The sequence below is a fragment of the Rosa rugosa genome, chromosome 4 (assembly GCF_958449725.1).
Source record: "Rosa rugosa chromosome 4, drRosRugo1.1, whole genome shotgun sequence".
Classification (NCBI taxonomy): domain Eukaryota; kingdom Viridiplantae; phylum Streptophyta; class Magnoliopsida; order Rosales; family Rosaceae; genus Rosa; species Rosa rugosa.
This window is the reverse complement of record NC_084823.1, coordinates 4,401,978-4,429,754: the sequence shown is the minus strand read 5'-3', so window position 1 is coordinate 4,429,754 and position 27,777 is coordinate 4,401,978. Positions and strand designations below refer to the sequence as shown.

Here is a 27,777-nt window from a genome sequence, read left to right as displayed (position 1 = left end):
CTGTTCGAAGTTCAGATGGTGGTTCTTTTGGTGGTCCAAAACTCAATGGTACCAATTTTCGAACATGGAAGAAGATTATGTCTGTCCATCTTCGTGGCATACACAAGATGGGGCATGTAAATGGAACAACCAAAGCTCCTGGTGAGGAAGATGTGGTTGCCTAGGCTAAATGGGAGGATGATGATGGATCTGTGATGGCTCTCTTGTTCAAAGCCATGACTGAAGATGTGTTACAGTTAGTGGAAGAGTGTGAGACTGCTGAAACAATATGGAAGACATTGGGGGATTTGTATACCAACGAGTTTGATTTTATACAGGTTCATGAATTGATGTGTAAAGCTGCTAGTATGCAACAGAATGGGCAACCAGTAGCTGTGTATTTCACCAAGCTGAAGAATGTATGGGCTGAAATTGATCAGAAGCGTCCTTGCAAGATCAAGAATCAGGAAGATCTTGTGTGGTACCAGAAGGAGAAGGAGCTAGAAAGGGTACATGTATTCTTGAGAGGGCTTGATGAGAAGCATAGCAGTGCCAAGGGAGAATTGCTCAGAATGACAGACCCTCCTAGTTTGAACACAACTTTTACATACATCCGCAAGGATGAGTCTCGGCAAGAAAGTGTCAAACATGCACAGGTTGAAGTATCTAGCCTAGCCATTCAAGCCAAGTCACCGGCACCTTTCCTTCAGCAGCAGAGTTCAGCCCCACTTCATCAACAAGGTTTCCCACAAGGCTTCACCAACCGCCCTCGTCCTCAATGTTCTTATTGCAACGACCTTGGGCATGTTTGGGAGACTTCTTAGAAGTTGAACCCACACCTTAAACCTAAAAAGCAAGGTTATCGTCCTAAGGCGAAAGCAGCTGCTGTTCAATTGGTCCAAGAACCGGATTTCTATGGAGTGGCTGGCCAAGATCATCATATAGCAGATGGAGCTACTCCTACTCCTACAGCCTCCATAGCTGGTCGAGGTAAAATTGGTATGGCTTTAAAGGTTTCTAACTTTGTTGGTTCTGATACATGGATTATTGATTCTGGTGCCTCCGATCATATGACTTATGACAAATCATATTTTACTGAATTGTCTTCCCCACCAGTGTCCTATGTAACCAATGCCAATGGTGAGGCATTTCCTGTGTTAGGGTCAGGGTTAGTTCGTATTACTCCCACCTTAGAACTTCATAATGTGTTATATGTGCATGACTTGTCTCACCATTTGATATCTGTTCCCCAGTTGAATACTGAGTCTAAATGCTCCGTAACCTTTTATCCTATGTATGTGATTTTTCAGGATCTTCTCACCAGGGAGATAATCGGTCGGGGGTATCTGAGGGGCAGGTTGTTCCATCTGGATCAGACATATGCAGGAGAGAAACCAGGAGCACAGTCCCGCGCCGCTTTGACTTCAAGTTCTGATAAGCTAAGTGAAATTTGGTTGTGGCATCGCCGTTGAGGGCATCCCTCTTTTAGTCTTATGAGAAAAACCATGCCTACTTTGTTTATTGGTGTGGATGAGTCTATTTTACATTGTGAAACATGTGTTTTGGCCAAGAGTCATCGTGCTACTTATTCTCCTAGTATTTCAAATAAAAGTGTTGCTCCTTTTGAATTGATTCATTCTGATGTTTGGGGGCCATCTAGAGAAACCCACTGTGTTGGGTATGAGATACTTTGTGTTGTTTATTGATGATTGTATCAATCTCGAGTTGCTCTTCTAAAAACCAAAGATGAAGTCTTTCCAGCTTTTCAAACTTTTCGTACTCTCGTTCAAACACTATACCATAGCACCATTAAAGTCATTCGTTCTGACAACCGGGGGGGGGGGGGGGGGGGGGAATATGTTAATCATGTTTTCCAAGAGTTTTTTTACCACCCATGGGATTGTTCACCAACCAAACTACATGTCCACAAACACCAGAACAAAATGGAGTGTCTGAACGGAAAAACCGTCATTTACTTGATATGGCTCGTGCCCTTCTCTTTAGTGCTCATATGCCTAAGTATCTTTGGGGCGATGCTGTACATGCTTCCTCCCATCTTATCAATCGTCTTCCATCTAGCGTCATTCAGGGAAAAATTCCATTTGAGGTTCTTGCATCTCATGTCTCCTTACCTTCATTTCATAATCTTCCAGCTCGTGTCTTTGGTTGTGTTGCCTTTGTCCATGTTCCTAAAAACCAGAGGTCTAAGTTGGATGCCCGGGCACTTAAGTGTGTCTTTGTTGGCTACGAAGGGTATCAGAAGGGGTATAAGTGCTATCATCCACCTACCAGGAAGTACTATGTCACTATGGACGTTACATTCTTTGAGGACATGAGTTATTTTTCCTCTACAGATACAGCTCTTTAGGGGGAGAATTCATATTTTGAAGAACTGTATCATGGAGAGGGGGAGGAATCAGAAGGAGGAGAAGAAGAAGTCACACAGGCAGAAGGTATTTTGTCAGATCCAGTTGAAACCATCAGCTCGCCAGCTCTTGAAGCAGTAGCTCCAAACATCCAGGCACCAGTTTCTATGGCTGAAAATGAAGTTGAAGACACAACTGCCCCTCCTGCCATTGCTTCTACCCCTAACCCACAGCTTCCTGGTACTGAAGATCACTCATTTGAGGTATGTCCACCCACTAGTACTAGTAGTAGTGAGTCTAGTGTTGAGCAATATGTGTTACCAAATAGGACCACTCGGGGTCAATCAGCCAAAAGATATGAACCTACTCTTACTGCCAAATCAAAATACCCAGTAGCCAATTATATGTCCACTAGGAGGTTGTCTAAGTCATATGAATCATTTGTGAATCAAATATCTGTTGTATCAGTACCTAACAAAGTGCAGGATGCGTTGGGGAATCCAAAGTGGAGGAAGGCAATGGAGGAAGAGATGGAGGCGTTGCAGAAGAACAATACTTGGCAACTTGTGCCTCCACCACAAGGCAAGAAGGCTGTAGGTTGTCGTTGGGTGTTTACCGTGAAGTATAATGCAGATGGATCAGTGAATCGGTATAAAGCACGCCTTGTAGCAAAGGGGTTTACTCAGACGTTTGGTATAGACTATGATGAAACATTTGCCCCTGTTGCCAAGATGAACACTATTCGGGTTCTGCTCTTATTTGCTGCTAGTTTAAACTGGCCACTCCGACAGTTTGATGTCAAGAATGCATTTCTTCATGGAGAGTTAGCCGAGGAAGTGTACATGAGCCTTCCACCTAGGTATGTAGTTGCTCCTCCTGGTGATTTTGTCTGCAGATTGAGAAAATCTCTGTATGGTCTCAAACAGTCACCTCGTGCTTGGTTTGGAAGATTTTCACAGTTCATGCGGAAGGTTGGTTACAGGCAGAGCAACTCAGACCATACCTTGTTTCTCAAGCATCAATAAGGGAAGGTAACAGCTCTAATTATTTATGTGGATGATATGGTAATCACTGGTAATGATACTGTTGAGATGGATAGACTGCAGAGACAGCTAGCCTCTGAGTTTGAGATGAAGGACTTGGGTGAGCTTAAGTACTTCTTAGGAATTGAGGTAGCCAGGGGGAGAGAAGGAATCTATCTGTGCCAGAGGAAGTATGTTCTTGACTTGCTGACAGAGACAGGTTTGTTGGATTGTAGACCTATTGACACTCCTATTGAGCAGAACCATTGTTTAGCTGAGTATCCAGATCAGGTACCTGCTGATCGAGCTCGCTATCAGAGGCTAGTTGGGCGCTTGATTTATTTGGCTCATACTAGACCAGACGTTGCATATGCAGTGAGTGTGGTGAGTCAGTTCATGCATAATCCGAGTGAGAGTCACATGGATGCTGTTATGCGAATTCTGAAGTACTTGAAGTCAGCTCCAGGAAGGGGAGTACTGTTTTCTAAACACAACAACATTCTTGAGGTTTGTGGCTTCACAGATGCAGATTGGGCTGGAAATATCACAGACAGGAGGTCAACATCAGGTTACTTTACCTTTGTGGGAGGTAATTTGGTTACATGGAAGAGTAAGAAATAGAAAGTTGTGGCACGTTCTAGTGCTGAGGCCAAGTATAGAGGTATGGCTCACGGAGTGTGTGAATTGTTGTGGCTGAGAAATCTGTTACGTGATCTGGGTTTCAAACTCAAAAATTCCATGCAGTTGTATTGTGACAACAAGGCAGCTATTGACATATCACAGAATCCAGTACAGCATGATCGTACTAAGCATGTGGAGGTTGATCGTCACTTTATAAAGGAGAAGCTAGATGCCAAAATTATTAGCTTTCCTTTTGTTCCAACTGAAGAGCAACTTGCAGATGTACTTACCAAAGGAGTTTCCAGGAAGGCGTTTTATGACTCACTAAGCAAGTTGGGCATGGTTGATGTATATGTGCCAACTTGAGGGGGAGTGTTAGTGTGAGTCATCGTTCCCTATTAGGAATAGACTACAAGGGAATATATTGTTGTAACTACTTACCTTGTATATGTTGTGTAGTACAGTAGTACACAATAGTTGTAGTACGTTGTAGTACGATTGTAATATGTTTATATACACCACAGAATGAGTGTAATAATATATCAGAAAATTCATTCTCTCAACCTTGTTCTATTTGACTGAGCTACGCAACCAAAGGCCCCCAGCGACCTCACAATCACTAAATAAGTAAATGCCATCTTCAATAGCATTAAAGCAAAAGGCACAATTCATATTAGGGAGATCAACACGTCTAGCAATTGCAACTTTTGTAGGTAGAATACCTTTCACCACTCTCCAGATGAAAGAACGTACCTTAGGTGAATGCATGCATGCCAAACACCCTTCCAGTACGACCTATTAACGCCACATGACCCATTAGATCCAGACGCCCTAGAATCACATTCAGCCGCCCTTCTAGCTACATGATACCCATTACGGACAGTATAATAGCCCTTCATATCGTAGTGCCATACAAGTCTGTCTTCTGACGCACGCAATTGGAATGGTGAGCAATTAAATATATCGATTGGACTAAAGTGATAGAATTTAATCACATGATCGGGATAATTGGATAAACATCAGGATGACAGAGAGAAGGAGAGTCATATCTCTCAGAAGGTTATCAACCAAAACCTCTATGGTAAAAGCCTACACCAGCTCATCTGAATAACTTCACTCCATTGGAATTTGAAACCCTGGTCTGGGAGGCATGCACTGACTTTTAACTCAGTCCCTCTAGGTAGGCTATACATCTTCCCATATCTACCTTCCTCTGAATTCTGTATCATATATAAATAAATACTCCCACAAACAAAAACACATACTTAAATTCAACTAAACCCTAGCCAACAGCCAAATCAGATACTCTTCCACTGAACCCTAACCAATAGCCAAATCAATCACTCTAATCCTCATTATTTACCCACTTGAGTCACAATGTCAAAGTAAAATTTAGAACTAGGAGCTGATTTTTAGGCAACTCCAAGTAAAATTTTGAATACTATTTACTTGGCAAGCTCCAAAGTGGACTTGTATGGGGACAAGTATAATATTCCATTTCATGTCCCAAATAGGTCCTGTTTGGTGTTGAGAATCTGGGGGCATGTAAACTCACTAGATTCAAGAGGTATTGCAATAAGAAATGGAAGTTAAATTCCAACACTAGTTGAAGGCTATGCATAGATTATTTACAAAGAGTTAATATCCCACCATTTTGTGAGAATCAGAAAGATGAGTTTGTTTCATGATGATCGATCATTTTCCTTCAACTTTTACAAAAGTTGAAAGTTAGCATCTATTTTTTATCTCCAATCTAATGAGTTGCATACCTCTCTAATTTTATGCACTAAATGCGTCTAGAAAAAAAAAAATTGCGAAAAGTAGAGACTAGAGTTCAATAGTTCAATCATTAACTTTTAACATTTAAGTAAAACATACTATCTACAATGCAGTATACTCTTAGGCAAAACTACAAAAAGTGGTATGCAATTAAATGATTAATTGAATCCTCATTGTCTTATACGTCCTAATTGACTTGGCTGGATAAACCCTGTCATCTAGTCTTAGCCCCTAGGTTGGGTTAAGAAGCCAGTGCAAAAGCAGCCCAAATTTAAAATGCAACACGCTTTCTTGCTGGCCTCTAGCTCTCTCACATTACTCCCATCAAATCCCACCTTTCTTTGGATCCTTCCATTCACTTTCTTCCCTCAAGTCTTCAGAACTATATATATGCCTCTCCATAGTCCGCTCTAATCCAACCTACAAAAACTTGAGGTCTAATCTTTTCTAGCATCACTGAACTTCCCAAATTGATTTCTTTGTTATAAAACAACATGGTTTTTTCTGCTTCCAAACAACTCTTTTCCTTTGTTCTGCTTCTCTCTCTGTTCCATATTAGCTCAGCAGCTAGGAGCCTTGCTGAGACCTCAGATCAAACCCAACAGCCTATACTCTTCCAATACCACAATGGCCCTCTTCTCACTGGCAAAATCTCCATCAATTTGATCTGGTATGGCAAATTCAAGCCTTCCCAGCGCGCAATTGTTTCCGATTTCATTACCTCCCTTTCCACTTCTTCTCCATCTACAAACCAACCATCAGTGGCTACATGGTGGAAATCCATAGAGAAATACTCCCACCTCTCCAATGTCAAGAAAACCTCATCTCTTTCCCTCTCATTGAGTAACCAAATCCTCGATGAGAGCTACTCTCTGGGCAAGTCCCTATCTGTTGGAAAACACATCAAACAGTTGGCAGCCAAGGGTGGCCAGAGTAATGTCATCAATGTTGTTTTAACCTCATCAGATGTTCTAATTGATGGGTTTTGCTCTAGCAAATGTGGTACACATGGGTCTTCAAAGAGCTCTTTCATCAGAGGCAAGAGCTCCAAGTTTGCTTACATCTGGGTCGGAAACTCCGAGACCCAATGCCCGGGTCAGTGTGCTTGGCCATTCCATCAGCCAATTTACGGACCACAATCTCCACCTTTGGTTGCACCCAACAATGATGTGGGTTTGGACGGTATGATCATCAATCTAGCTGGCCTTTTGGCGGGGACAGTGACCAACCCTTTTGGAAATGGGTTCTACCAGGGTCCCAAAGAGGCTCCATTAGAGGCTGCTTCGGCTTGTCCCGGTGTCTATGGGAAAGGAGCATATCCTGGTTATGCTGGAGACCTCTTGGTTGATGCTACAACTGGTGCTAGCTACAATGCAAATGGTCTGAGTGGGAAGAAGTACTTGCTTCCTGCTCTGTTTGATCCCTCAACCTCGACTTGTTCGACTCTTGTTTGAGACTACTTGGGAGTACTTATCGTATAGACTATGTAGTAAATAGTGTCATTAGGGAGCTTAATACTTCAATTCCCATTCTTTGTTATATTCTTTTGTATAATCAAAATAATACAAAGTTTCGACATGCATTATTGTATGATATAGGGATGAGAGATATATAGAAACGCAAAGACTAAATAATCATCTTAATCTGATTCCATCAATAGATTACTTCACTAAGATCAAGTTCAAATGAACTAAGAGCAAACCTGAGCATTAATTATATTATCGGCGTCTCCTTCAATCTCAGTTCCATAAAATCTGCATCCACAGTACACCAAACTCAGTGCATATAATAAGGCAAAAACTTAAGTTGATTAATGACAGAATGTCTCCTTCAACCATCTCATTACTCAATGCTAATTTCGTGCTAATAAGGCAAAAACTTCAGTTGATTAATGACAATATCAAACTTTTCCAATCTTATCCAATCTGTGTATCAGAATCTAAAGTGGGATTTGCACAATATATAGTAATCTAGTAATAGAATATTGCCTTCTGTAAAGGCAAGAAGCTAGAATAATTAACAATGTAACTAAAGTCAAGTGATAGAATTGACTAAATACACATGATCAGAATAAACATCAGGGAAGATACAGAGGAAGGAGAGTCATGTCCCTCACAAGGGTCACCAAAATAAAATGATATAAAGTAAAAACCCATATAACATTCCCAAGGAGTAGCCTAACCTTACTCTATATTAGTTTATGTGAAGGAATCTAGCTAAGATCCCTACTATTCCCCCCTTATTATGACTAGCTTCTACAGAAACACCATTATGCTTAATCTGCAATTTTTGTTGCTCTTATTAATGTAGTGTTCCACCAATCACCACATGAAACTGGGGTAGCTAGCTCACAAAATATTTGCTCACCTTGATCAAAAGTAGAATGTGCATAATATAGAGTAATGGATTTTGTTGAGTTCTACAAGATACCAGATGGAATGGTGAGCAATTAAATATATTGATTGGACTAAGTGATAGAATTTAATCACATGATCTGGATGATTGGATAAACATCAGGAAGACAGAGAAGGAGAGTCATTTCTCTCACAAGGTTATCAACCAAAACATCTATGGCAGAAGCCTACACACCAGCTCATCTGAATTACTTGAACTCCATTAAATTTGAAACCCTGGTCTGGGAGGCATGCACTGACTTTTAACTCACTCCCTATATTACCCAGCTGTACCGTACCTCTTCCCATATCTACCTTCCTCTGTATTCTGTATCATATATAAATAAATACTCCCAAATCAACAAGCACATACTTAAGTTCTACTAAATCCTAGCCAACAGTCAAATCAAATACTCTTCTACTAAACCCTAGCCGACAGCCAAATCAAATACTCTAATCCTAGTCATTTACCCATTTGCGTAACAATGTCAAAGTAAAACTTAGAACTAGAAGCTGATGTTTAGGCAAATCCAAGTCTAATTTCTGAACACTAATTACTTGGAAAGATCCAAAGTGGACTTGTATGGGACAAGTATAATACTTTCCATTTCATGTCCCAAATAGGCCCTGTGTAAACTTACTAGATTCAAGCTGCATGGAAGCTAAATTCCAACTTTTGTCCAAGTTGAAGGCTATATACAGAGAGTTAATATCCCACCATTTTGTGAATATTAGAAAGATAAGTTTCCTTCATGGCAATAAATTGTTATTCTTCAACTTTTACAAAAGTTGAAAGTTAGTATCTATTTTTTACCTCCAATCTAATGATTTGTATATCTCCTCCAATTTTATACACCACCATACGCATAAGCGCTCCGAAACAAAAAAAATTATGAAAAGTAGAGACTATAGAGTGCATTCCTAACTTTAAACATTTAAGCAAAACATACTGTCTACAATGCAGTATACTCTAATGAAAAACTGCAAAAAGTGGTACGCAATTAATTGAATCCTAATTGATGACGGTCTTATTCGTCGTCCTAATTGACTAGCTGGATAAACCCTGTCATCTAGTCTTAGCCCTTAGGTTGGGTTGAAATGCCAGAGCAAAAGCAGCCCCAATTTAAAATGCAACTCATTGTCCTGCTGGCCTTTAGCTTTCTCACTTTACTCAATTAAATCCCACCTTTCTATGGCTCCTTCCACGCACTTTCTTTCCCCCAAGTCTTCAGCACTATATATATGCCTCTCCATAGTCCACTCTAATCCAACCCACAAAAACTTGAGCTCTATCAATCTTTTCTAGCATCACTGAACTTCCCAAATTGATTTCGTTGTTAAAAAACAACATGGTTTCTTCTGCTTCCAAACAAGTCTTTTCCTTTGTTCTGCTTCTCTCTCTGTTCCATTTTAGCTCAGCAGCTAGGAGCCTTGCTGAGACCAACTCAGATCAAACCCAACAGCCTATACTCTTCCAATACCACAATGGCCCTCTTCTCACTGGCAAAATCTCCATCAATTTGATCTGGTATGGCAAATTCAAGCCTTCCCAGCGCGCAATTGTTTCCGATTTCATCACCTCCCTTTCCACTTCTTCTCCATCTATAAACCAACCATCAGTTTCTACATGGTGGAAATCCATAGAGAAATACTACCTCTCCAATGCCAAGAAAACCTCATCTGTTTCCCTCTCATTGGGTAACCAGATCCTCGATGAGAGCTACTCTCTGGGCAAGTCCCTATCTGTTGGAACACAGATCAAACAGCTGGCAGCTAAGGGTGGCCAGAGTAATGCCATCAATGTTGTTTTGACCTCATCAGATGTTCTAATTGATGGGTTTTGCTCTAGCAGATGTGGTACACATGGGTCTTCAAAGAGCTCTTTCATCAGAGGCAAGAGCTCCAAGTTTGCTTACATCTGGGTCGGAAACTCCGAGACCCAATGCCCGGGTCAATGTGCTTGGCCATTCCACCAACCTATCTATGGACCACAGACCACACCTTTGGTGGCACCCAACAACGATGTCGGTGTGGACGGTATGATCATCAATCTAGCTAGTCTTTTGGCTGGGACCGTGACCAACCCTTTTGGAAATGGGTTCTACCAGGGTCCCAAAGAGGCTCCATTAGAGGCTGCTTCGGCTTGTCCCGGTGTCTATGGGAAAGGAGCATATCCTGGTTATGCTGGAGACCTCTTGGTTGATGCTACAACTGGTGCTAGCTACAATGCAAATGGTTTGAGTGGGAAGAAGTACTTGCTTCCTGCTTTGTTTGACCCCTCAACCTCAACTTGTTCTACTCTTGTTTGAGACTACTTGGGAGTACTTATAGTATAGACTAAGTAGTAAATACTGTCATTAGGGAGCTTAATACTTGAAATCTCATTCTTGTTTATATTCTTTTGTATAATCAAAATAATAATACAAAGTTTCGACATGCATTATTGTATGATATAAGGATGAGACACTGAGATAGTAATGCAAAGACTAAATAATCATCGTAATCTGATTCCATCAATATATAGATTACCATACTAAGATCAAGTTCAAATGAATTAAAAGCAAACCTGAGCATTAATCACATATTCCGCGTCTCCTTCAATCGAAAGTTCCATAAAATCTGCATCCAGAGCAAACCAAGCTCAATCCATATAGAAGGCAAAAACTTCAGTTGATTACTGACAGAATGTCTCCTCCAACCATTTCATTACTCTTTGCTAATTACCTTTTCCAGTAGTCAACTACGCTTATATTCATTGTATTTGCTACTTGTTCATAGTAATGGAATTGCTTAAGTTGAAATTTGTAATTACCGGTAGCTTTTAATTTCCTTAGCCAACTATAAATTTTTGCACCTATATAAAGGCATCTCTGATCGAGTGATGAACTGATACAAAGAAAGGAAGTTCATACACTAGTATATGAAATTAATAGAGAAGTCTATCAAAATAGTGAAATGCATGCCATGATTTTATCATTGGATCTTGTAACTGAATCTCATTTACCATAGTGTCACTAGGTGACAATGTCGTTTAGCATTTGAACACTTGAGTGATGCATGAACACAAAGTACTCCATGGGAATAAAGAATGCATAAGGAATTTAAACAAATTGTCTTTAGATTAAAGCTAGCTTTATCAAAGTAAAACAAAAAAAGTTCCATCTTCCTTGATAGGATCTAAGTTTTCTACCTTTGTTCTCAATTTGCTCTCTAAAATTGTCCGTCTCCAAATAACTAATGTCACCTCATCTTTTATTTAATTATTAAATAAAAGTCTACATTTCTCCTAAAATGCATGCCCTTTTGCCCTCTCTTACATAGGGTAAAATCCTCAAATGGTACCCGAATTATCACCAAATGCACTTTTTAGTACCTATAAATTTTTAGAGAGTCTAGTGGTACCTACACTATTCCTCCGTTAGCCCCTATGGTACATCCGTCCATTATTCCGTTAAAAATGCCTACGTGGCGGCCATGTGAGACTCATGTGAATAAAATAACAAGGGTAAAATAGTATTTTCATTCATATATAGAATTATAGTATTATAATATATTGAAGGTCTATAATTAAAAAGTAATTTGACACATAAAAAATAAAAATAATATCCAATCCGTTCTTCCCTATTCTCGGGTTACTTGGGGTAATTAATTTAAGTATTTTGTTTGTGTTTAGTTATTTTTTATAAAAATTAATATATATTCATTTGGTCAACTAATGAGATAATTTTTTCTCAAACAATTAATAGGATTAACCAATGGAAGTAGTAAGTAAATGGTAAATGTAGATATTCACTAATTAAATTCAATTCTAGCTCTTTTTTTTTTTTTAAACCAAGTTTAATTTAGTTTTATAAAAAAATTGTAAAAAAAATAGGGTTTTTTACAATTTTATCCCTACTTTAACGGAATAATTGACGGAAGTACTAAAAGGGTTAACGGAGAGATACTACAGGTACTACTAGACTCTCTGAAAATTTGTAGGTACCAAAAAGTGCATTTCGTAATTGTTTGGCTACCATTTGAGGATTTTACCCCTCTTACATATTGTTCCTCAAACTTATTCCACTGGTGGTAGGTCCAAAAAACCACAATTACTTGGAGCACGATCATTAGATCATGTACGTACAAGGAGGAAGGAAACACCATAAGGATTATAGTCTCTGATGTCCATCTGTGCTCCACAATCCACATGCCGCATAATTGGCATTGAACCGCCCATTTGCTAATAAACACACAATGGCCCGGCTAGCCTTGACAATGCACGGACTCCACATAGTGAAAGGTACTCATGCTTGACATACACAAAATGCTCACCGACCACTACCCACCCCACTATCCCCGGCAGGGAACTTTCCGACCCATCATAATACTCTCGATAGAAAATTAACTTGCCCAAGGTTCTTCTCCTCTAGGCTTTGCTAGCTTATTCATTTTCTTCAGGAGACTAATTGGAGAAAGATCAGGAAGATACAAACGATAGTCGTGTCCTGGCCACAAGGTTACCAAAACAAAAGCATTGAGCAAAGTCAAAACCAAAAACCTTCCCCGGAGAGGCCACCACCTCATTGCAATAACTTCATTCAAAATTTAAACCTTGGGCGGCAGGCGCTGAATTTAAACTCACTCATTCACTGCCTCTATAACCCAGCTGTATGCCTATATCACTTCTCACACGGTCACACCTACCCTGGCTACCAACATTTATAAATAGAATCCCACTACCCCAGATGACATCACTAACACAGTTACTTAGTCAGTGACACTATCTAATACTTCACATTACTTTATATCCGGAGATTATCTCATAGGGCCAGAGTATATCAGTGTATTACAAACAGAGTCATGTTCCCCTGGTCAGCTGCTGACCAGGGATTTCATGGTCAATCACCGTCCGATTGAAATCGGACGGTTGACAGCTTTCATCTTTTAAAAAGTTAGAGAGTTGTCAACCGTCCGATTTCAATCGGACGGTGATTGACCATAAAATCTCTGGTCAGCTGCTGACCAGGGGAACATCTCTGATTACAAACAATCTGCAATCTAGCCATTTGGAAACCTAGAAATAGATAATACTAATACTAGCAGGGTTATCTTAATCGTTGGCATATAAAAACAATAATTAAGAAAAAGTACCTGCTAACGCAGAAAAGACGGTGCACAACTTTGTCTTTTTCGTCCTTATTGGGATTGTCTCATTTGTCCTAATGCACTCGGCTGGCTAAACCCTGTCATCCTTAGTTTTGGTCGAAAATTCCAGAATAAAAGCAGCCTCAATTTAAAATGCAACGCGTTGTCATATGGCCTTTAGCTCTCCCACTTCACTCTCTTCTAGCTCTCCCACTTCACTCTCTTCAATTTCCTCCTTTCTTTGGCTCCTTCCATGCACTTTCTTTCATTCAAGTCTTCAGCACTGTAAATAGGCATCTTCATAGTTCACTCTAATCCAACTGATCAAACCTTGAGCTTCATACATTTTTAGTAGAATCACTAAGATTTCAATTCCCAAATTGATAGCTTTGTTACAGGTGACCATGGCTACTTTTGCTTCCTCATATTTACTTCTACAACTAGTCTCGCTCATATTTTTGTTCAGCCATTTTAGCTCAGCAGCTAGGAGCCTTGCTGAGACCAGCTCAGACCAAACCCAGCAGCCTATACTATTCCAATCCACAATGGCCCTCTTCTCACGGGCAAAATATCCATCAATTTAATCTGGTATGGAAAATTCAAGCCCTCCCAGCGCGCAATTGTGTCCGATTTCATCACCTCACTTTCTTCTTCTCCATCTAAAATCAACCCTCTGTTGCTACATGGTTGATATCCATAGAAAAATACTATTACCTCGCCAATGCCAAGAAAACCTCATCTCTTTCCCTCTCATTGGGTACCCAAATCCTCGATGAAAGCTACTCTCTGGGCAAGTCCCTATCTCTTGGAACACACATCAAACAGTTGGCGGCCACTGGCGGCCAGAGTAATGCCATCAATGTTGTCTTGACCTCATCAGATGTCATTATTGATGGGTTTTGCTCTAGCAAATGTGGCACACATGGGTATTCAAGAAACTCTTTCCTTCGAGGCAAGAGCTCCAAATTCGCTTACATTTGGGTCTCAAGAGTTAGCTTACATCTGGGTGGGAAACTCCGAGACCAGTGCCCTGGTCAATGTGCTTGACCATTCCATCAGCCAATTTATGGACCACGATCTCCAGGTTTGGTTGCACCCAACAACGTGTGGGTGTGGATGGCATGATCATAAACCTGGCTAGCCTTTTGGCTGGGACTGTGACCAACCCTTTTGGGAATGGGTTCTATCAGGGTCCCAAAGAGGCTCCATTAGAGGCTGCTTCGGCTTGTCCTGGTGTCTATGGGAAAGGGGCACATCCTGGTTATGCTGGAGACCTATTGGTTGATGCTACAACTGGTGCTAGCTACAATGCCAATGGTTTTAATGGGAAGAAGTACTTGCTCCCTGCTTTGTTCGATCCCTCAACCTCAACTTTGTTTGACACTTCGCTGAGGGAAAATAATTTCTAATGTAGGGAGTAGGGATTACTTCTGAAATTATTCATTATTTATTATTTATTCGTTTATTCTTTTATATCACACTTATAAATCATATCAAAAGAAATTTTATATACACTCCTAAACTAACTACTTAATATAAACCTCAAACATTTCTGTCTCCTTTTCTCATCATACTTCCATCTATGACCCTTCTCATTAGCGGTGTAAATGAGATGAGCTGAAGCGAATACTAAGGTTATCAAATTCAGGCACTCAGCTCAGTTATTTTTTATCGAGCTTGAGCCGGGTTTATGCTTGATTAACTTTTTTCAAGCTCAAGCTCAAGCTCGGCTCGGCTTGAATGTTTTTTTTAAGCTTAAGCTCAGCTCGGTTATTGGACGAGCTCAAGTCCGATTTATGCTCGAATTGGCTTAATTTGGCTCTAAATTAATAAAGTTAATTAAGAATAAAATTTTAAATAAAAATAATTATCCGAATTTAATTTGATTGGTTACCCCATCGTAATTGTAGGTTAGAGTTTGATTTCATTGTTGCACTGGTCTAATTAAATTGAGGCACAAATATTGTCTTTCTTTGTTACATGCTATACTTAATTTTCCTTTTAATTGAAAAGGAAGGCAATGCAATGAAAAAAAAAGGCTTTTATTAGAATAACAATTTTATATTTATACTTTAAATTTTCATGAGTCGAGCTCAAGCTATTCATAAAAAAATACAAGCTATTCAAGAGCTTGACAAGCCAAATATATCATAGTTTAAAAAACAAAAAAAATTCGGCTCATTTATCTTACAAACACGAACCGGAGCTAAAAATGAGTCAAAAATGAATTGAACTCAAACTAATAGACGAACTGAATCTGTCCACCATAAACTGTACTAGCTTTAAGGCAATTATCAATACCTTAACGGCGATCAATTTGGCTAAAATTTTGCAGAAATGATCTATACATTAGTACTTAAAAACAGAAAGGTCGAGTTGTGGATATGAGACCGAAAAGTGACCCTAAACTCCAACCTCACACGTTAATTTCAGAATGAGACCTCACTCTGGATAGGATCTGTGTATATATATATACAGGCGGGTTCTGAAGCGGACGTCCACACTTCGCTAAAGTGCGGACGCCGGCGTTGCAGCCCAGCTCAGGCGTCGACGGCGGCGCGAATCGGGCTGGAAGGACGCCGGAAGCATCCCAGACGGCTTCTGGGCACCGTTCGAGGTCAGAGGAGGTCGGGGTTGCCGGTTTCTGGGCAGCCACCTCACCTGCAACTGCAGGTTCTGTGCAGCACCTGAAAACCCGTCGCCGGCGACTCCACCCGACCGCAGACCCCTCCGCACGACCCCTGGCCTCCCTCTGGCAAGCCGCGCCGCGCGGTCGTGGCCTGAGTTGGGCTGCAGCGCCGTCGTCCGCACTTTAGCTAAAGTGCGGACGTCCTCTTTGGAACGCCTCCGTATATATATATATACAGATTCTATCTAGAGCGGAGTTCCGCTTTGAAAATTAACGTGTGAAGTTCGAGTTTTGGGTCACTTTTCGGTCATATATCCACAACTCGACCGTTCTGTTTTTAGGTACTAGTGTATAGATCGTCTCTGCAAATTTTCAGCCAAAATGATGATCGCTAAGGCATTGATAATTGTCTTAAAGCTAGTACAGTTCAGGTTGACAGATTCAGTCCGTCCATTGGTTTAAGTGAGTTAGATACCTTAACGATCATCAATTTGGCTGAAAATTTGCAGAGATGATCTATACGCTAGTACCTAAAAACTGAACGGTCGAGATGTGGATATGCGACCGAAAAGTGACCCAAAACTCGAACTTCACACGTTAATTTCAAAGTGGAGCTCCGCTCTGGATAAAATCTGATATATATATATATATATATATATATATATATATATAGATTAATTTCAGTTTACCCCTCTGAGGTTTAGGGGTGTCATCATTTCACCCCCCAAACTCTCAATTTCACTTTTTTACCCCCCTGAACTTTCCAATTTCAATCAGCCGTGTCTAATTTCTCCTATTCCGTCCAAATTGGACGTTAACTTTGACCTTTGAGGGCTAAAATTGTCATTTCAAGACCAAAAAAATAAAATAAATAAATAAATTCCTTTTTTTTTTTTTTTTTCTGTTTTTTCGTTTTTTTTTTTTTTTTTTTTTTTTTTTTTTTTTTAATTTTGTCTTCAACCTATACACTACAAGTTATAATAGGTTTATAAAAACAAAAAAAATACTCTAGGTGGTTGAAAGCCGTTCGCTGGTCTACGATATTTGTGATATATCTCCGATAAAGTGAAGAATTTTAGGATATATCCCCAATAAAGTGAAGAAATATCTGTGTAAAATCATTTTTGGTCTACGATATTTGTGATATATCTCCAATAAAGTGAAGAATTTTAGGACATATCCCCAATAAAGTGAAGAAATATCTGTAAAAAATGATTTTACACTTTATCTGTAAATATCTGTATATCCCCAATAAAGTGAAGAAATATCTGTGTAAAATCATTTTTTACAGATATTTATTTACAGATAAAGTGTAAAATTATTTTTTACAGATATTTCTTCACTTTATTGGGGATATATCCTAAAATTCTTCACTTTATCAGAGATATATCACAAATATCGTAGACCAGCGAGTGTGTAAAATCATTTTTTACAGATATTTATTTACAGATAAAGTGTAAAATTATTTTTTACAGATATTTCTTCACTTTATTGGGGATATATCCTAAAATTATTCACTTTATCGGAAATATATCACAAATATCGTAGACCAGTGAGCGGCTTTCAACCACCTAGAGTATTTTTTTGTTTTTATAAAAGGAAATGATGGAAAAGGTCACATTAGAGAGTGAAATGATAAAAATGTCATCTAGTTTCCCACTTGATAAAAAGGTCCATAATGAATTGTTAATAATATTAATTTAGTCCTTATGAATAATGAGGTGATGTTAAAAAAGGTTAGTTTTTAATTTTTCTGATTCCCATTCTACCCTTAAAGCCTAATGCACGTTTATAACTTTAGTGTCGCCAACGGAGATGTCGTCCAAAACGTACGCCTCTGATGTCCTCCAAGTCTCCTTCCAAATCGAACAGCTGCTGATCACCGCCGCTCTCTCCAAGTTCTTCTTCTACATCCTCTCTCAAAGCCTCGTCGTCGATGTCGCAGACTTCGAGGCTCCAAATCGGCGCAGTTTCGATTCCAGAAGCAGTGCGGTTTGGGTTTCGAAGGTAATTTGCTGTATCAGAGTAGAGATTTGGCTTATCGAATTAGAAATTGGGCGATTGTTCATAGCGACATTGATTTTGGAATTGAGTTTTGGATGAAACGATTATAGGATTGTTTAAGTTATTTTCGTTAATTCTGGATTTGATCCAAAACCAGAATTATCAAACTCGTGATTTCGATCTAGAACTATCATGATTTCTCAAGTATAAATTGTAGGTTTATCTATCCACGGTTTTGATTTGTGTTTAATTTTGATGGTGAATTTGATAGAAGTTTAGGAATTATGAAACAGGTTAGTTTTTCTTTTCTTCAATTGATGTGCTTTCATAGAAATTGTTGTTATTCTTTTGATTGACATAAATTCTGTTGAAATTAGACGATAGATATAGTTCCTTGATTATTTTGATTTAGTTGCTACTGGACGTTGGAAAAGAATTGGTCTGAGATATAATCAAAACAATAATGGAATGTAGAAAGTAGGGAGAATTGAATTTGAGGAGAGATGCAATAGGTATTGTAATCCTTTGTTTTTCATTTTTGTTAAGCTAGTTGTGAAATGAGCCTAAGGGCCTTCTCAGGTATCAGGTATTGCAGGGGAACAAGGCAATTGTAGTCGATGAACCATTGGTTAATAGGGATCATCTGTATGGTAGATCCTTTGGGGGACTTTGAATTGATGGTGGTCGATTGAGAAATTCTATTGAAAGTCTATGGGTATTCAATTGAGAAATTCCATTTGCTTTGCATTTATGTGTAATAGATTTTTATTCTTTTTGGCAGATGCTCTTCTTGTTGAATAGTCCTCACGTTGTAATTGTGTTAACTGCTTCATTTGCTTATTTCTACAAATATATAGTACGTAGTTACGAGTTTATTTTATGGTGTGTCCTTTTTGTTTGGGATGAATCTCGGTCTTAGAATGCACTTTTTTTTTCCCTTCAAAAATCTTGTATCCCTTGATGCTGATTTTGCTTTGGTCCTTGAATTTTGCTTACCTATGGGAGATACAACCCAATTGTTCAATGTGAAAAACTATTGAAGTCATGAGCTTAGGCTGACTTAAGTCTGGGAGTTGAATTTTCTGCCAATCTCTGTGTCTACTAGCTTATATGAAATAATTGCTTCAATCTATAGCATATAGGCATATGCTAAAGATTGATTTTGATGCACTGCTATATAAGTCCCTCTTTGGATATCATGACAATATGATTGCTGTGATTTTGAAAGTGTTCTCGCTAATCCTCCCATGTGGTATGGACTGTAAATCCTATGCCATTTCTTAGATTAGATGCTGACTGGTGTTTATATTTTTTTAAAATTTTGATGAAGGAGATCAAATTCAGCTCATGTCTACTGTCTGTGAGCAATCATTTGGATGAAGCGTCTTATCTCAAGTAGTAAAGCAAGATAGGGAGTGTATTGCCAGAGCCACCTCAGTTTTAGGTGATCTTTTTGTTGCACAGTTTCGTACTCGGTGATACTTTTTGTCGTTGTGAGAGATTGAGCATGGTATTTGTAAAATGCGGTTGTTTTTTTAATAGTTTTTTTTCACAAGGCAAGAGGTTCCAAGCTATCATTAGAGATGGGAACAGAGAAAGACTTGCAGCTTGATGCTTAAAGCAATGTGATGGTAGCTATAGAGTTATTTATGATCTTTGTGGTAGATGATACCGGGAATTAAATTCCTCTTTTAAACTGATATCAAAAGTACGTTATGTTCTATGATATTCTTCATTTATACTTTTTTTTCTTTACCGACCTTAATCTTATTTGTTTTATGTTTATGAAAAGTGACTTGATATAAATGCTAATTAATATTTGCGGTCGGAAAAAGATTACAATGTAAATGAGAGCTTCTTGGCTACACACCACTTTTACATTTTTGGGTTTCTAGCCTAGCTTCTTGGCTACACACCACTTTTACATTTTTGACCAGTGACATAGCATGTGACTTGGCAACTGATGTGATTGACAGTGACTTGATCAGTGACTTTGACAGTTGCATGATCAGTGATTTGCTCATGCATGTGACATGACAAGTAACTTGGCCAGTGACATAGCTAGTGACTTGAGGTTAATAATGACCATGTCACTAACTAAGTAACTGACCATGTCACTAACCAAGTAACTGACCATGTCACTAACCAAGTAACTGTCAGTAGCCAAGTCACTGTTAATCACATGTCACTAACCAAGTAACTAACCATGTCACTGACCATGTCACTAGCCGAGTAACTGTCAGTAGCCAAGTCACAAGTTAATAGCCAAGTCACTGTTAATCACATGTCACTAACCAAGTAACTGACCATGTCACTAACCAACTTCCTCCTTAACATTATGTGATGTGGCTCATCTTTGTCGGTGATTTGATCTTAACTGTGACTTGACCAAGGATTTACAGCGACATGGTCAGTGACATGATCAGTGACTTGAGACAGTTACATGGTCAGTGACTTGAGACAGTTACATGGTCAATGACTTGAGACAGTTACATGGTCAGTGACTTGACCAGTGACTTGAGGTTAACAGTGACTTGTTCATAACTGTGACATGGCCCCCAACTTCCTCCTTAACATTATGTGATGTGGCTCATCTTTGTCGGTGATTTGATCTTAACTGTGACTTGACCAAGGATTTACAGCGACATGGTCAGTGACATGACCAGTGACTTGAGACAGTTACATGGTTAGTGACTTGACCAGTCACTTGAGGTTAACAGTGACTTGTTCATAACTGTGACATGGCCCCCAATTTCCTCCTTAACATTATGTGATGTGGCTCATCTTTGTTGGTGATTTGATCTTAACTGTGACTTGACCAAGGATTTACAGCGACATGGTCAGTGACTTTGCCGATGACTTGAGATTAACAATAACTTGGTCAGGGATTGAAAGTGACGTGGTCAGTGACTTTGCCAATGACTTGAGGTTAACAGTGACTTGGGCAAGGATTGACAATGACATGGATAGTGACATGGCTATTGACTTGTGGTTATTAGTGACTTGGGCAGTGACTTTGTCAATGACTTGAGATTAACAGTGACTTGACCAGAAATTAACAATGACATGGTCATTGACATGTTCATAACTGTGACATGGCCAATGACTTTAGGTTGGTTTGGTATGCCAAGTGGACCCACAAACCTCTTTTCTTCTTTTTCATTTTTTTTTTTTTTTGAATGAAACTAAGAATCAAGTTTATTAATCGAACAAAATACACATACCAAGCTCAGCAAAACCCAGATATCATTACTGAACATCACACAAAGATCAACTAGCTAGGTAGACATCAGTAACAAATCAATTACCATACTAAGTGAAAACAATTAACAAAGTCGTCTAACAAAAGTATAATCTCTCATACTAGATACAAGAACAACAGCAAGGGCTAGTTGGACCACAAGAAAGTTCCCATAGCAAATTCCTCTTGTGCTGGCCATTAGCCTCTTGTGGCCTAGACGACACCGCTTCCATGCCGCCTCCACTCATTCTGATTTTCTTGTTGATCTAGCGCTCCTTTGCTTCTCTACTTCTCTCTGTAACTCTACGACCCACAAAACTTTCAAGCTACTCAACAGCTTGAAATCACCTGCCAAATTTGTCAAATGTAGCAATTAACAATGGAATAATTCAGTTTGTTGACAAGTACACAATGTCAGGTGACATTAATGTGAGCCCCCGAAAATTTTGTTTAATTTTTAGAATGTAATTTTTCGCCAATAAGATTTTTCCGCAAGGTAATTTAAGTGAAGGAATTTATTTTGGAAATTATTTTGGTATCGAGACCACCTATTGGGCCGACAATTTAAGTTTGGGCCAAAGTACTTTCATTTGGGCCTAGAAGGTACTAAAGTTCATTGCAGCAAAAAGATCGCCGAAGCAAATTTGAAAGGAGAACATTTTAACTTTGTACTTTTTCTTGTTATTTTAATTTGTCGTATAACGTATGAAATTACGTATTCGTAAGGTACGAATGTATTCGAGATCAGATTAAGATTATGAGGCCATTAAAAGGATTAAGAAATTAGAGAAAATCCAATCTGGGTCTAGAAAAGTATTTTTTTTAAGTATCGAGGCTTAGGACAAGCCCGGAAAATTTTCCCGAAAGGATGTTTGAAGATGTAATTTTCGGATTGGGCTTGAGGAAATTAAGAGAAAAAGAAAGTTGGAGCAGCCCAAGCCCACTTGGCCCAAAAGGAGGGGCGAATTAGACTTTTCACAATTAAATTTGGGAGAGGTATTTAAAGAACACATCCCTCTCAAACCCTAGCCACTTCCCTCATTTTCCTTCAGCTCTCTCTCTCTCTACCCGAGACTCTCTCTCTCTAGACTCTCGCCGGAAATCGCCGCCGCCACCTAGCCGCCGGCTGCCGCCGGAATCCGGATTTCAACCAAAATTTTCAGATTTTCTCCTCTTCCTTCCCTCTTTCCATTTCTCCAACCAAAATCATGAAATTTAGCCATTTAATCCCCCAAAAACCCTAGAACCCGAAGCTAAAATTGGGGCTTTTGTGATTTCTTCTTTCCAAGCTCAAATCAAGGTATTTTCCATCCTAATCTAGCCTATATTCCTTCGATCTATACATCTTTCTTCCTAAATCCGAGTTTTTGATTTGGGTTTGTGATTTTGTTTGCATGAACCCGATTTCTCCTTGAACCATCAAGCTAGGCTATGGGTTTGACAAGGATTTGTGGTAAGGATCTATCCATGCAACCTTGTTTCGCAATTTTTGGTTGTGGTATTGATGATGGACGGATTTGTAGGTGAAGAAGGCCATGGAGGAAGCTTAGGCCGTGAGTTTTGAAGAAGAAAGGGTAAGGAATGGGTTTTGGACAAACCCTAGAATTTTTGGAATTTATTTGGTTGATTTTGATTTTGTTGAGATATTGTTGTTGTTGGAAAAATTGTGAAAAATAGAGTTTTGAAGAGAGTTTAATTAGTAGGATTTTATTGATCTAATTTTCAAAGGATTGGAAATTGGTGTTGAAGATTTGGTGATTGTTGTTGTGTTATTTTGGCCAAAAGAAAAAGAAAAGGAAGAAGAAAAGAAATGGCTTTATTTTTGGAAGAAAATAAAGAAAATGAAGAAAAGAGTAAAAGTTGAATTAAATGAGTTTTACCTTGGTAAAGTGGTAAAAAGTGAAGAAGGTGAAAGTAAAGGTAAATTCGGTAAAAAGGAGGTAAAAGGTAAAAGTGAAAGTGTGGAGGTAAAAGTCTTGGTAAAAGTAAAAAGGTGAAAAAGGAGAAGTAAATGGGTAAAAATAAGAGTAAAACATTATTTATAATTATTTACTTATTTATTTTTGATAAATAAGAAATAATGGTAAATAAGGGAATACTTGGTCAAAAGTCAGAAGTCAAAGTCAACGGTCAAAAGTCAACTCCGAGAGTTGACCAGGGTTGACCGACCTCGTAAAACGTGAGGATCGACTCGACTTTGGTCGCTCGGATTGACGATAGTTTAGCGGAGCGATAAGGACGTTTTTCCTTTTCAAGAAAGAAGTTAGTTTCCCAAATTGGTAAAGGTTAAATGAAGTAATTAATGGCCTCATTGAAATAAAAAGGAATACTTAAAGTTGATCATGATGTTTACCTGAATAATTACTTACAAACTAAGTAATGGTTTAGGAAACACGATCGTTAAGGAAGCTTAAGCGGAAAGCACCAGATTGTGGAATACGCCGGCATTTCCAGGTAGGGTGAGCTGTCCCTTCCTTGTTAGAGGCTTTTCGTTATATGTGGAATGCTCTAGTATAATATTATGTTGCCTGCAAGTACGTTTTTGGTTGTTCATTAGTCGATGCCTCGTGATACATGTGTTTTCAGAACTGATAATTGCAAATTGTGAAAACCGAGGCTAGACTTGCATGTTGAGATACTGTACCCTTGTATGTGTGTACTTGTGACCTGAAAGTGAATGGGACCTAGACGCGTAGATTCCTAGGGATCCCACGGTGTCGATAACCGTGAACCTCCGGAGGGGGCCGTGCTCCTATGTTTGTCGAGAAAAAAAAGTGAGTATAGACAGTGAACCAGTCATAGGAGACTCAGGGCCAGGAAATGGACACTTTCGCTACTTGTAGTCGGAAGTACTACAGAGTAGTTGGCCGGTTCTCATACTCAGGACGAACCAGGTCGGTCACGGATTTATTTTACTTTAGCCGGCAGGTAAGTATCTCGGAGCTCCAAGTGTGTGAAGCATACTGCACATGTTTTATGAAAGAAAACAAATGTTTGTGGTTGCCACTTTTCTTAAAACATTTTTCGATAAACGTGCACAATATTATGTAGTAAATATTTTCAAGTATATTATTTTTCAAACCTAGCATGGTTGGGTCGGCCCCTACTGGGCATGCGAGGACGAAAGCTCACCCCTACTATAGTGTGCAGGTTTCGAGCATGTGGTCGGGAAGCGTACAGGGGAGGCACATGGCACGGCTTGGCGCATTTCTCTTTAGTTTTATCAAAAGAAGGTTTTGGTCCTTAATCGGATTTTGTAGTAGCTTGTTTATTTACTTTTTATTTATTTCCTACTCGTTTACAAAAATTCCGGGAGGCCCGTAACCCTGGGGCGCGTCTCCCATACTTGTCGTTACTTAGAGATGTGTTTTATTTTCCAAATTGGGCTCCGATTGCAAGCCCAAAACCCTTAGCCCATTTCGAATTCCGCTTTTGAAAATGTGTTGTTAGGTTGCTAGAATGATTTGTCCAAGAAAGTGTTTTGTAAACCAACAACCTAAACTCAAAAGGCCTTGCGGTTTCGGGTTGATGAGCTATCGAGATGTCATTCGTGACATGTTGATTCCTCATTGGCTCGGAGTCGCGGCGCTGTGGGACCCCCTCTCGGGTCACCACAATTAACAAATAGGAATAAAAGAAAAGTTTCATTACAGACAACTAGGCAAGTAAACCTACATTTAAGAGAGACAATAGCACTACTACCTCAACCAAGTCTGTTATAGAAAAGGCAATGTTGCTTATTCAAATTTTATTGACTCGTATTATTCAGGTACCTAAATTCGTCATATGTAAAGAACATGATAATACCCACAGAAGCATTCAAGCATAATCTAAAGTCTTATTACCTAGCATACTCAAAGAATAAAAGACATTTTTAATATTTTATTTACAGAAAACAAGATATGAATCGGGAAGGAAAAGATATATAGAGGAGTTTTGTCACAACGTATTGTGATTGTGATTTTTCGTGGTCAACAGTGAAAACTGCAAAAGGAGCTAAATTGCATCACCAGGCCAAGGAATACATCACCAAAAACAATTCCAGTAATCTGATAGTTCATGTAGATAAACACTTGCTGAATCATAGTCATCTTACATTTTGATAGTTCATGCTCCTGACAAATATGTAACATATTTACAAGTCGCAAACTTCTTGAGCTTATTGCCAATCTAAAATCAAGAGATAACTGAAAAAAGTGAGAACAGAATACCATCTCCTAAATTTGCAGCAAAGTTTCTGGTTTTAAAAAATAACTGTGATGGGATCAGATCTACTCACTGGAAAAAGCAAATCTAAAGCATCCCAGGCAGCATGACGAACAACTCTTGTAGGGTACATTGGACCACCAGGAGAAGTGAAGCTATACAAACAAGTCTTTAACCTTGTACTTGTGGCCATTCTCAGCTCCATGCCTATCAAATAACAAATGTACATTGATCAGAATACTGGTAAATATAATAATATTCATATGAATCTTTGAATCACAAACGATGTAAAATGGTTAAAAATATTACCCTGGAGAACTTTAATGTGTGAAAACTGAAAAGTAATGGAGCAATACCGGTTCCACCTTCAATTTTTGAAGCTGACCAGTAAAGAGAACATCAACTCATTTTAAACGGAAAACTATATTTGTACGAATGCAATATGTTAACAATAGGAAATAACTTAGGAAAAAAAACATGCTCCTGAAGTCCAGAGAATTTTTCAAAATTTACCTGATCTGCAAGTTCAATAACAAAGAAGTCTGCAAGACCACCAACCAGAAAAGCATTCGGGAAAACGGGAAAGTGCCTTAAGAAGCTCTCAAGTTTGTCAACTGCATGAATCAACACATTACAGAAGAATTTGCAATTTATTGTTTCAGGGGTTGAAAATTCTTTACCAGAAAGCCTACCTGAGTTATAAAAGAATATAAACCTTGAAAGTAAAAGATACAGATCTCGCTGGACCTGAGAATAGATGAAGAATCAAGTTAATTTCCTCCTAAAAAGTATATTGGCTGTTTCTTTTCTGTCCCTAAAAAACTCAGTTAAAGTTCCATGTAAAAAGGGTAGAATTCCAGACCTGTACAGGAATTTTATTTCAGTTAGTTTTCAGTTAGTTTTCACATATCCTATCACTTCATTCCTATATTATTGACACATATAAGTTACTCCACCTAGGGAGATAAAATGGTGACCTTGAGAAAAATCAAATTCCGTTCTGAACAAACTCCATTGTTAAGGACAAAATGCAAACAAACTACTGTTTGACCAAAACATGCATCGAAACCCAACGACTACCAAATTCTATCAGAGTCCAACAAAAAATTGAACCTAGAGGGAGACAACTTTACATTGATAGCTAATTCATGCACAATCCTAATAACAAACTAAGCACCTCAGTTTGTTCATTCTGCAGCAATAGGACAAATAAGTGGAACTCAACCAAAATTGCTTTAGTCATTCAGCAAAAGAACAAAAAATAGTTAAATCAGCTGGACCCTATAGCAACAAGATATGATTTTTTTTTTCCAACTCCAAATTCCCTAACGCTTCCCTTAATTATATCATCCCTTGCATCATAATCATTATACCTAAATGTCTGCTCAGAAGCCAAGCGTAACAAATAAATTTCATTGAAAACCTCCCACAAAGTGAGATCTTCTTATATGTTAGCTGCTCATCACTGCTAGTAAGGTGCAAAATAGTCGGAACTACCAAATGGTCAACACACTCAAGGCAACCGGAGTACCACACCACATTTACATTAGAAAACTAAACGCATCACATACATCATTGTTATTATCATTCATTTAATTCCACAGAACAGTGAATGGAGTATTCGGTACCTGGTTTGTGACAGCCTTGGCCGTGAGACGAAAATCCTTCCTCATCACATACTTGTGAACCAAACTGGTTGGCTTGTTCTGCTTCCTGGTCTTGGTGGTGGCGAGCACCACAGACTGGTCTTTGCCTGCAGCCTGAATACTCAACAGTCTTCTTGTTTGCCAAACCTGCTCACCAAACAATCCAAATCGAATCACAACAAAACCACATATTTGTAGTGTTTATTGTTAGATGAATTAGAACAAATCAATCCTAGGGTTTGTTATTTTCTGAGGCGGAGTAAAATTACCGGAATGCTTTTAGGAGTGGAGGTTGTAGAGGTTGTTAGGCTCCTTGTTGAAACGGACCGACGGACGCCGGCTTGGCTCCAGCCGAACTGCTTGACCAAGGAGTTGTTTTCTTGACAATCTCCTAGATCAACTGTCCTAGAACGGTGGCCATTGGAACCAAGCAAAAGCTGTACGAACCGATACAAATGGATTATTAGATAAATACAAGACTAGAATCCCTAGCTACAAAAATCACAAAGCAGGAATAACTCTCGTAAAGCTCAAGAATGAAATCGGACCTCCTGAGGATCTCCGAAGCAATTCCCGAAAATCGGCACCGCCTCTACCAGATCTCTCCATCTCTACAGGGCCGATTCGAAGCTCCCGCTCCGGCGAATAAGCGCAGAAACGACGGCGTAGGGAGACCGGGCGTACTGGACGCCATTGGAGAGAGAGAGAGATGAATGAGTTTGAATGGATAAGGGTTCACTGAACCCGGGCTTGGGTAAAGGGAG

General features: G+C 39.1%; 2 protein-coding genes, 2 long non-coding RNA genes, 1 other non-coding gene and 2 pseudogenes across 5 annotated transcripts; 4 read left to right on the top strand and 3 right to left on the bottom strand.

The window, feature by feature from the left end:
- Positions 1-6,172: 6,172 nt before the first annotated feature.
- On the top strand, positions 6,173-7,345 carry LOC133746322 (protein PHOSPHATE-INDUCED 1-like). Its single transcript, XM_062174505.1, has one exon. It carries the CDS (start codon positions 6,262-6,264, stop codon positions 7,219-7,221), a length of 960 nt encoding a protein of 319 aa, XP_062030489.1. The 5' UTR covers positions 6,173-6,261; the 3' UTR covers positions 7,222-7,345.
- A 2,065-nt stretch (positions 7,346-9,410) lies between these two features.
- On the top strand, positions 9,411-10,608 carry LOC133745716 (protein PHOSPHATE-INDUCED 1-like). The gene has a single exon (XM_062173835.1). It carries the CDS (start codon positions 9,510-9,512, stop codon positions 10,467-10,469), a length of 960 nt encoding a protein of 319 aa, XP_062029819.1. The 5' UTR covers positions 9,411-9,509; the 3' UTR covers positions 10,470-10,608.
- Positions 10,609-13,327: 2,719 nt separating this feature from the next.
- On the top strand, positions 13,328-14,796 carry LOC133706777 (protein PHOSPHATE-INDUCED 1-like; annotated as a pseudogene).
- A 2,955-nt stretch (positions 14,797-17,751) lies between these two features.
- Positions 17,752-19,674, top strand: LOC133741857 (uncharacterized). Its single transcript, XR_009862185.1, has 2 exons — positions 17,752-17,923; positions 19,251-19,674. It is a non-coding gene; the product is annotated as an uncharacterized LOC133741857 (long non-coding RNA).
- A 1,461-nt stretch (positions 19,675-21,135) lies between these two features.
- On the bottom strand, positions 21,136-26,247 carry LOC133744200 (uncharacterized; annotated as a pseudogene).
- Positions 26,248-26,629: 382 nt separating this feature from the next.
- On the bottom strand, positions 26,630-27,717 carry LOC133741769 (uncharacterized). Its single transcript, XR_009862115.1, has 3 exons — positions 27,562-27,717; positions 27,283-27,450; positions 26,630-27,160 (listed from the first exon to the last, which is right to left on the bottom strand). It is a non-coding gene; the product is annotated as an uncharacterized LOC133741769 (long non-coding RNA).
- Positions 26,748-26,839, bottom strand: LOC133707557 (small nucleolar RNA R24). Its single transcript, XR_009845173.1, has one exon. It is a non-coding gene; the product is annotated as a small nucleolar RNA R24 (small nucleolar RNA).
- Positions 27,718-27,777: the final 60 nt, after the last annotated feature.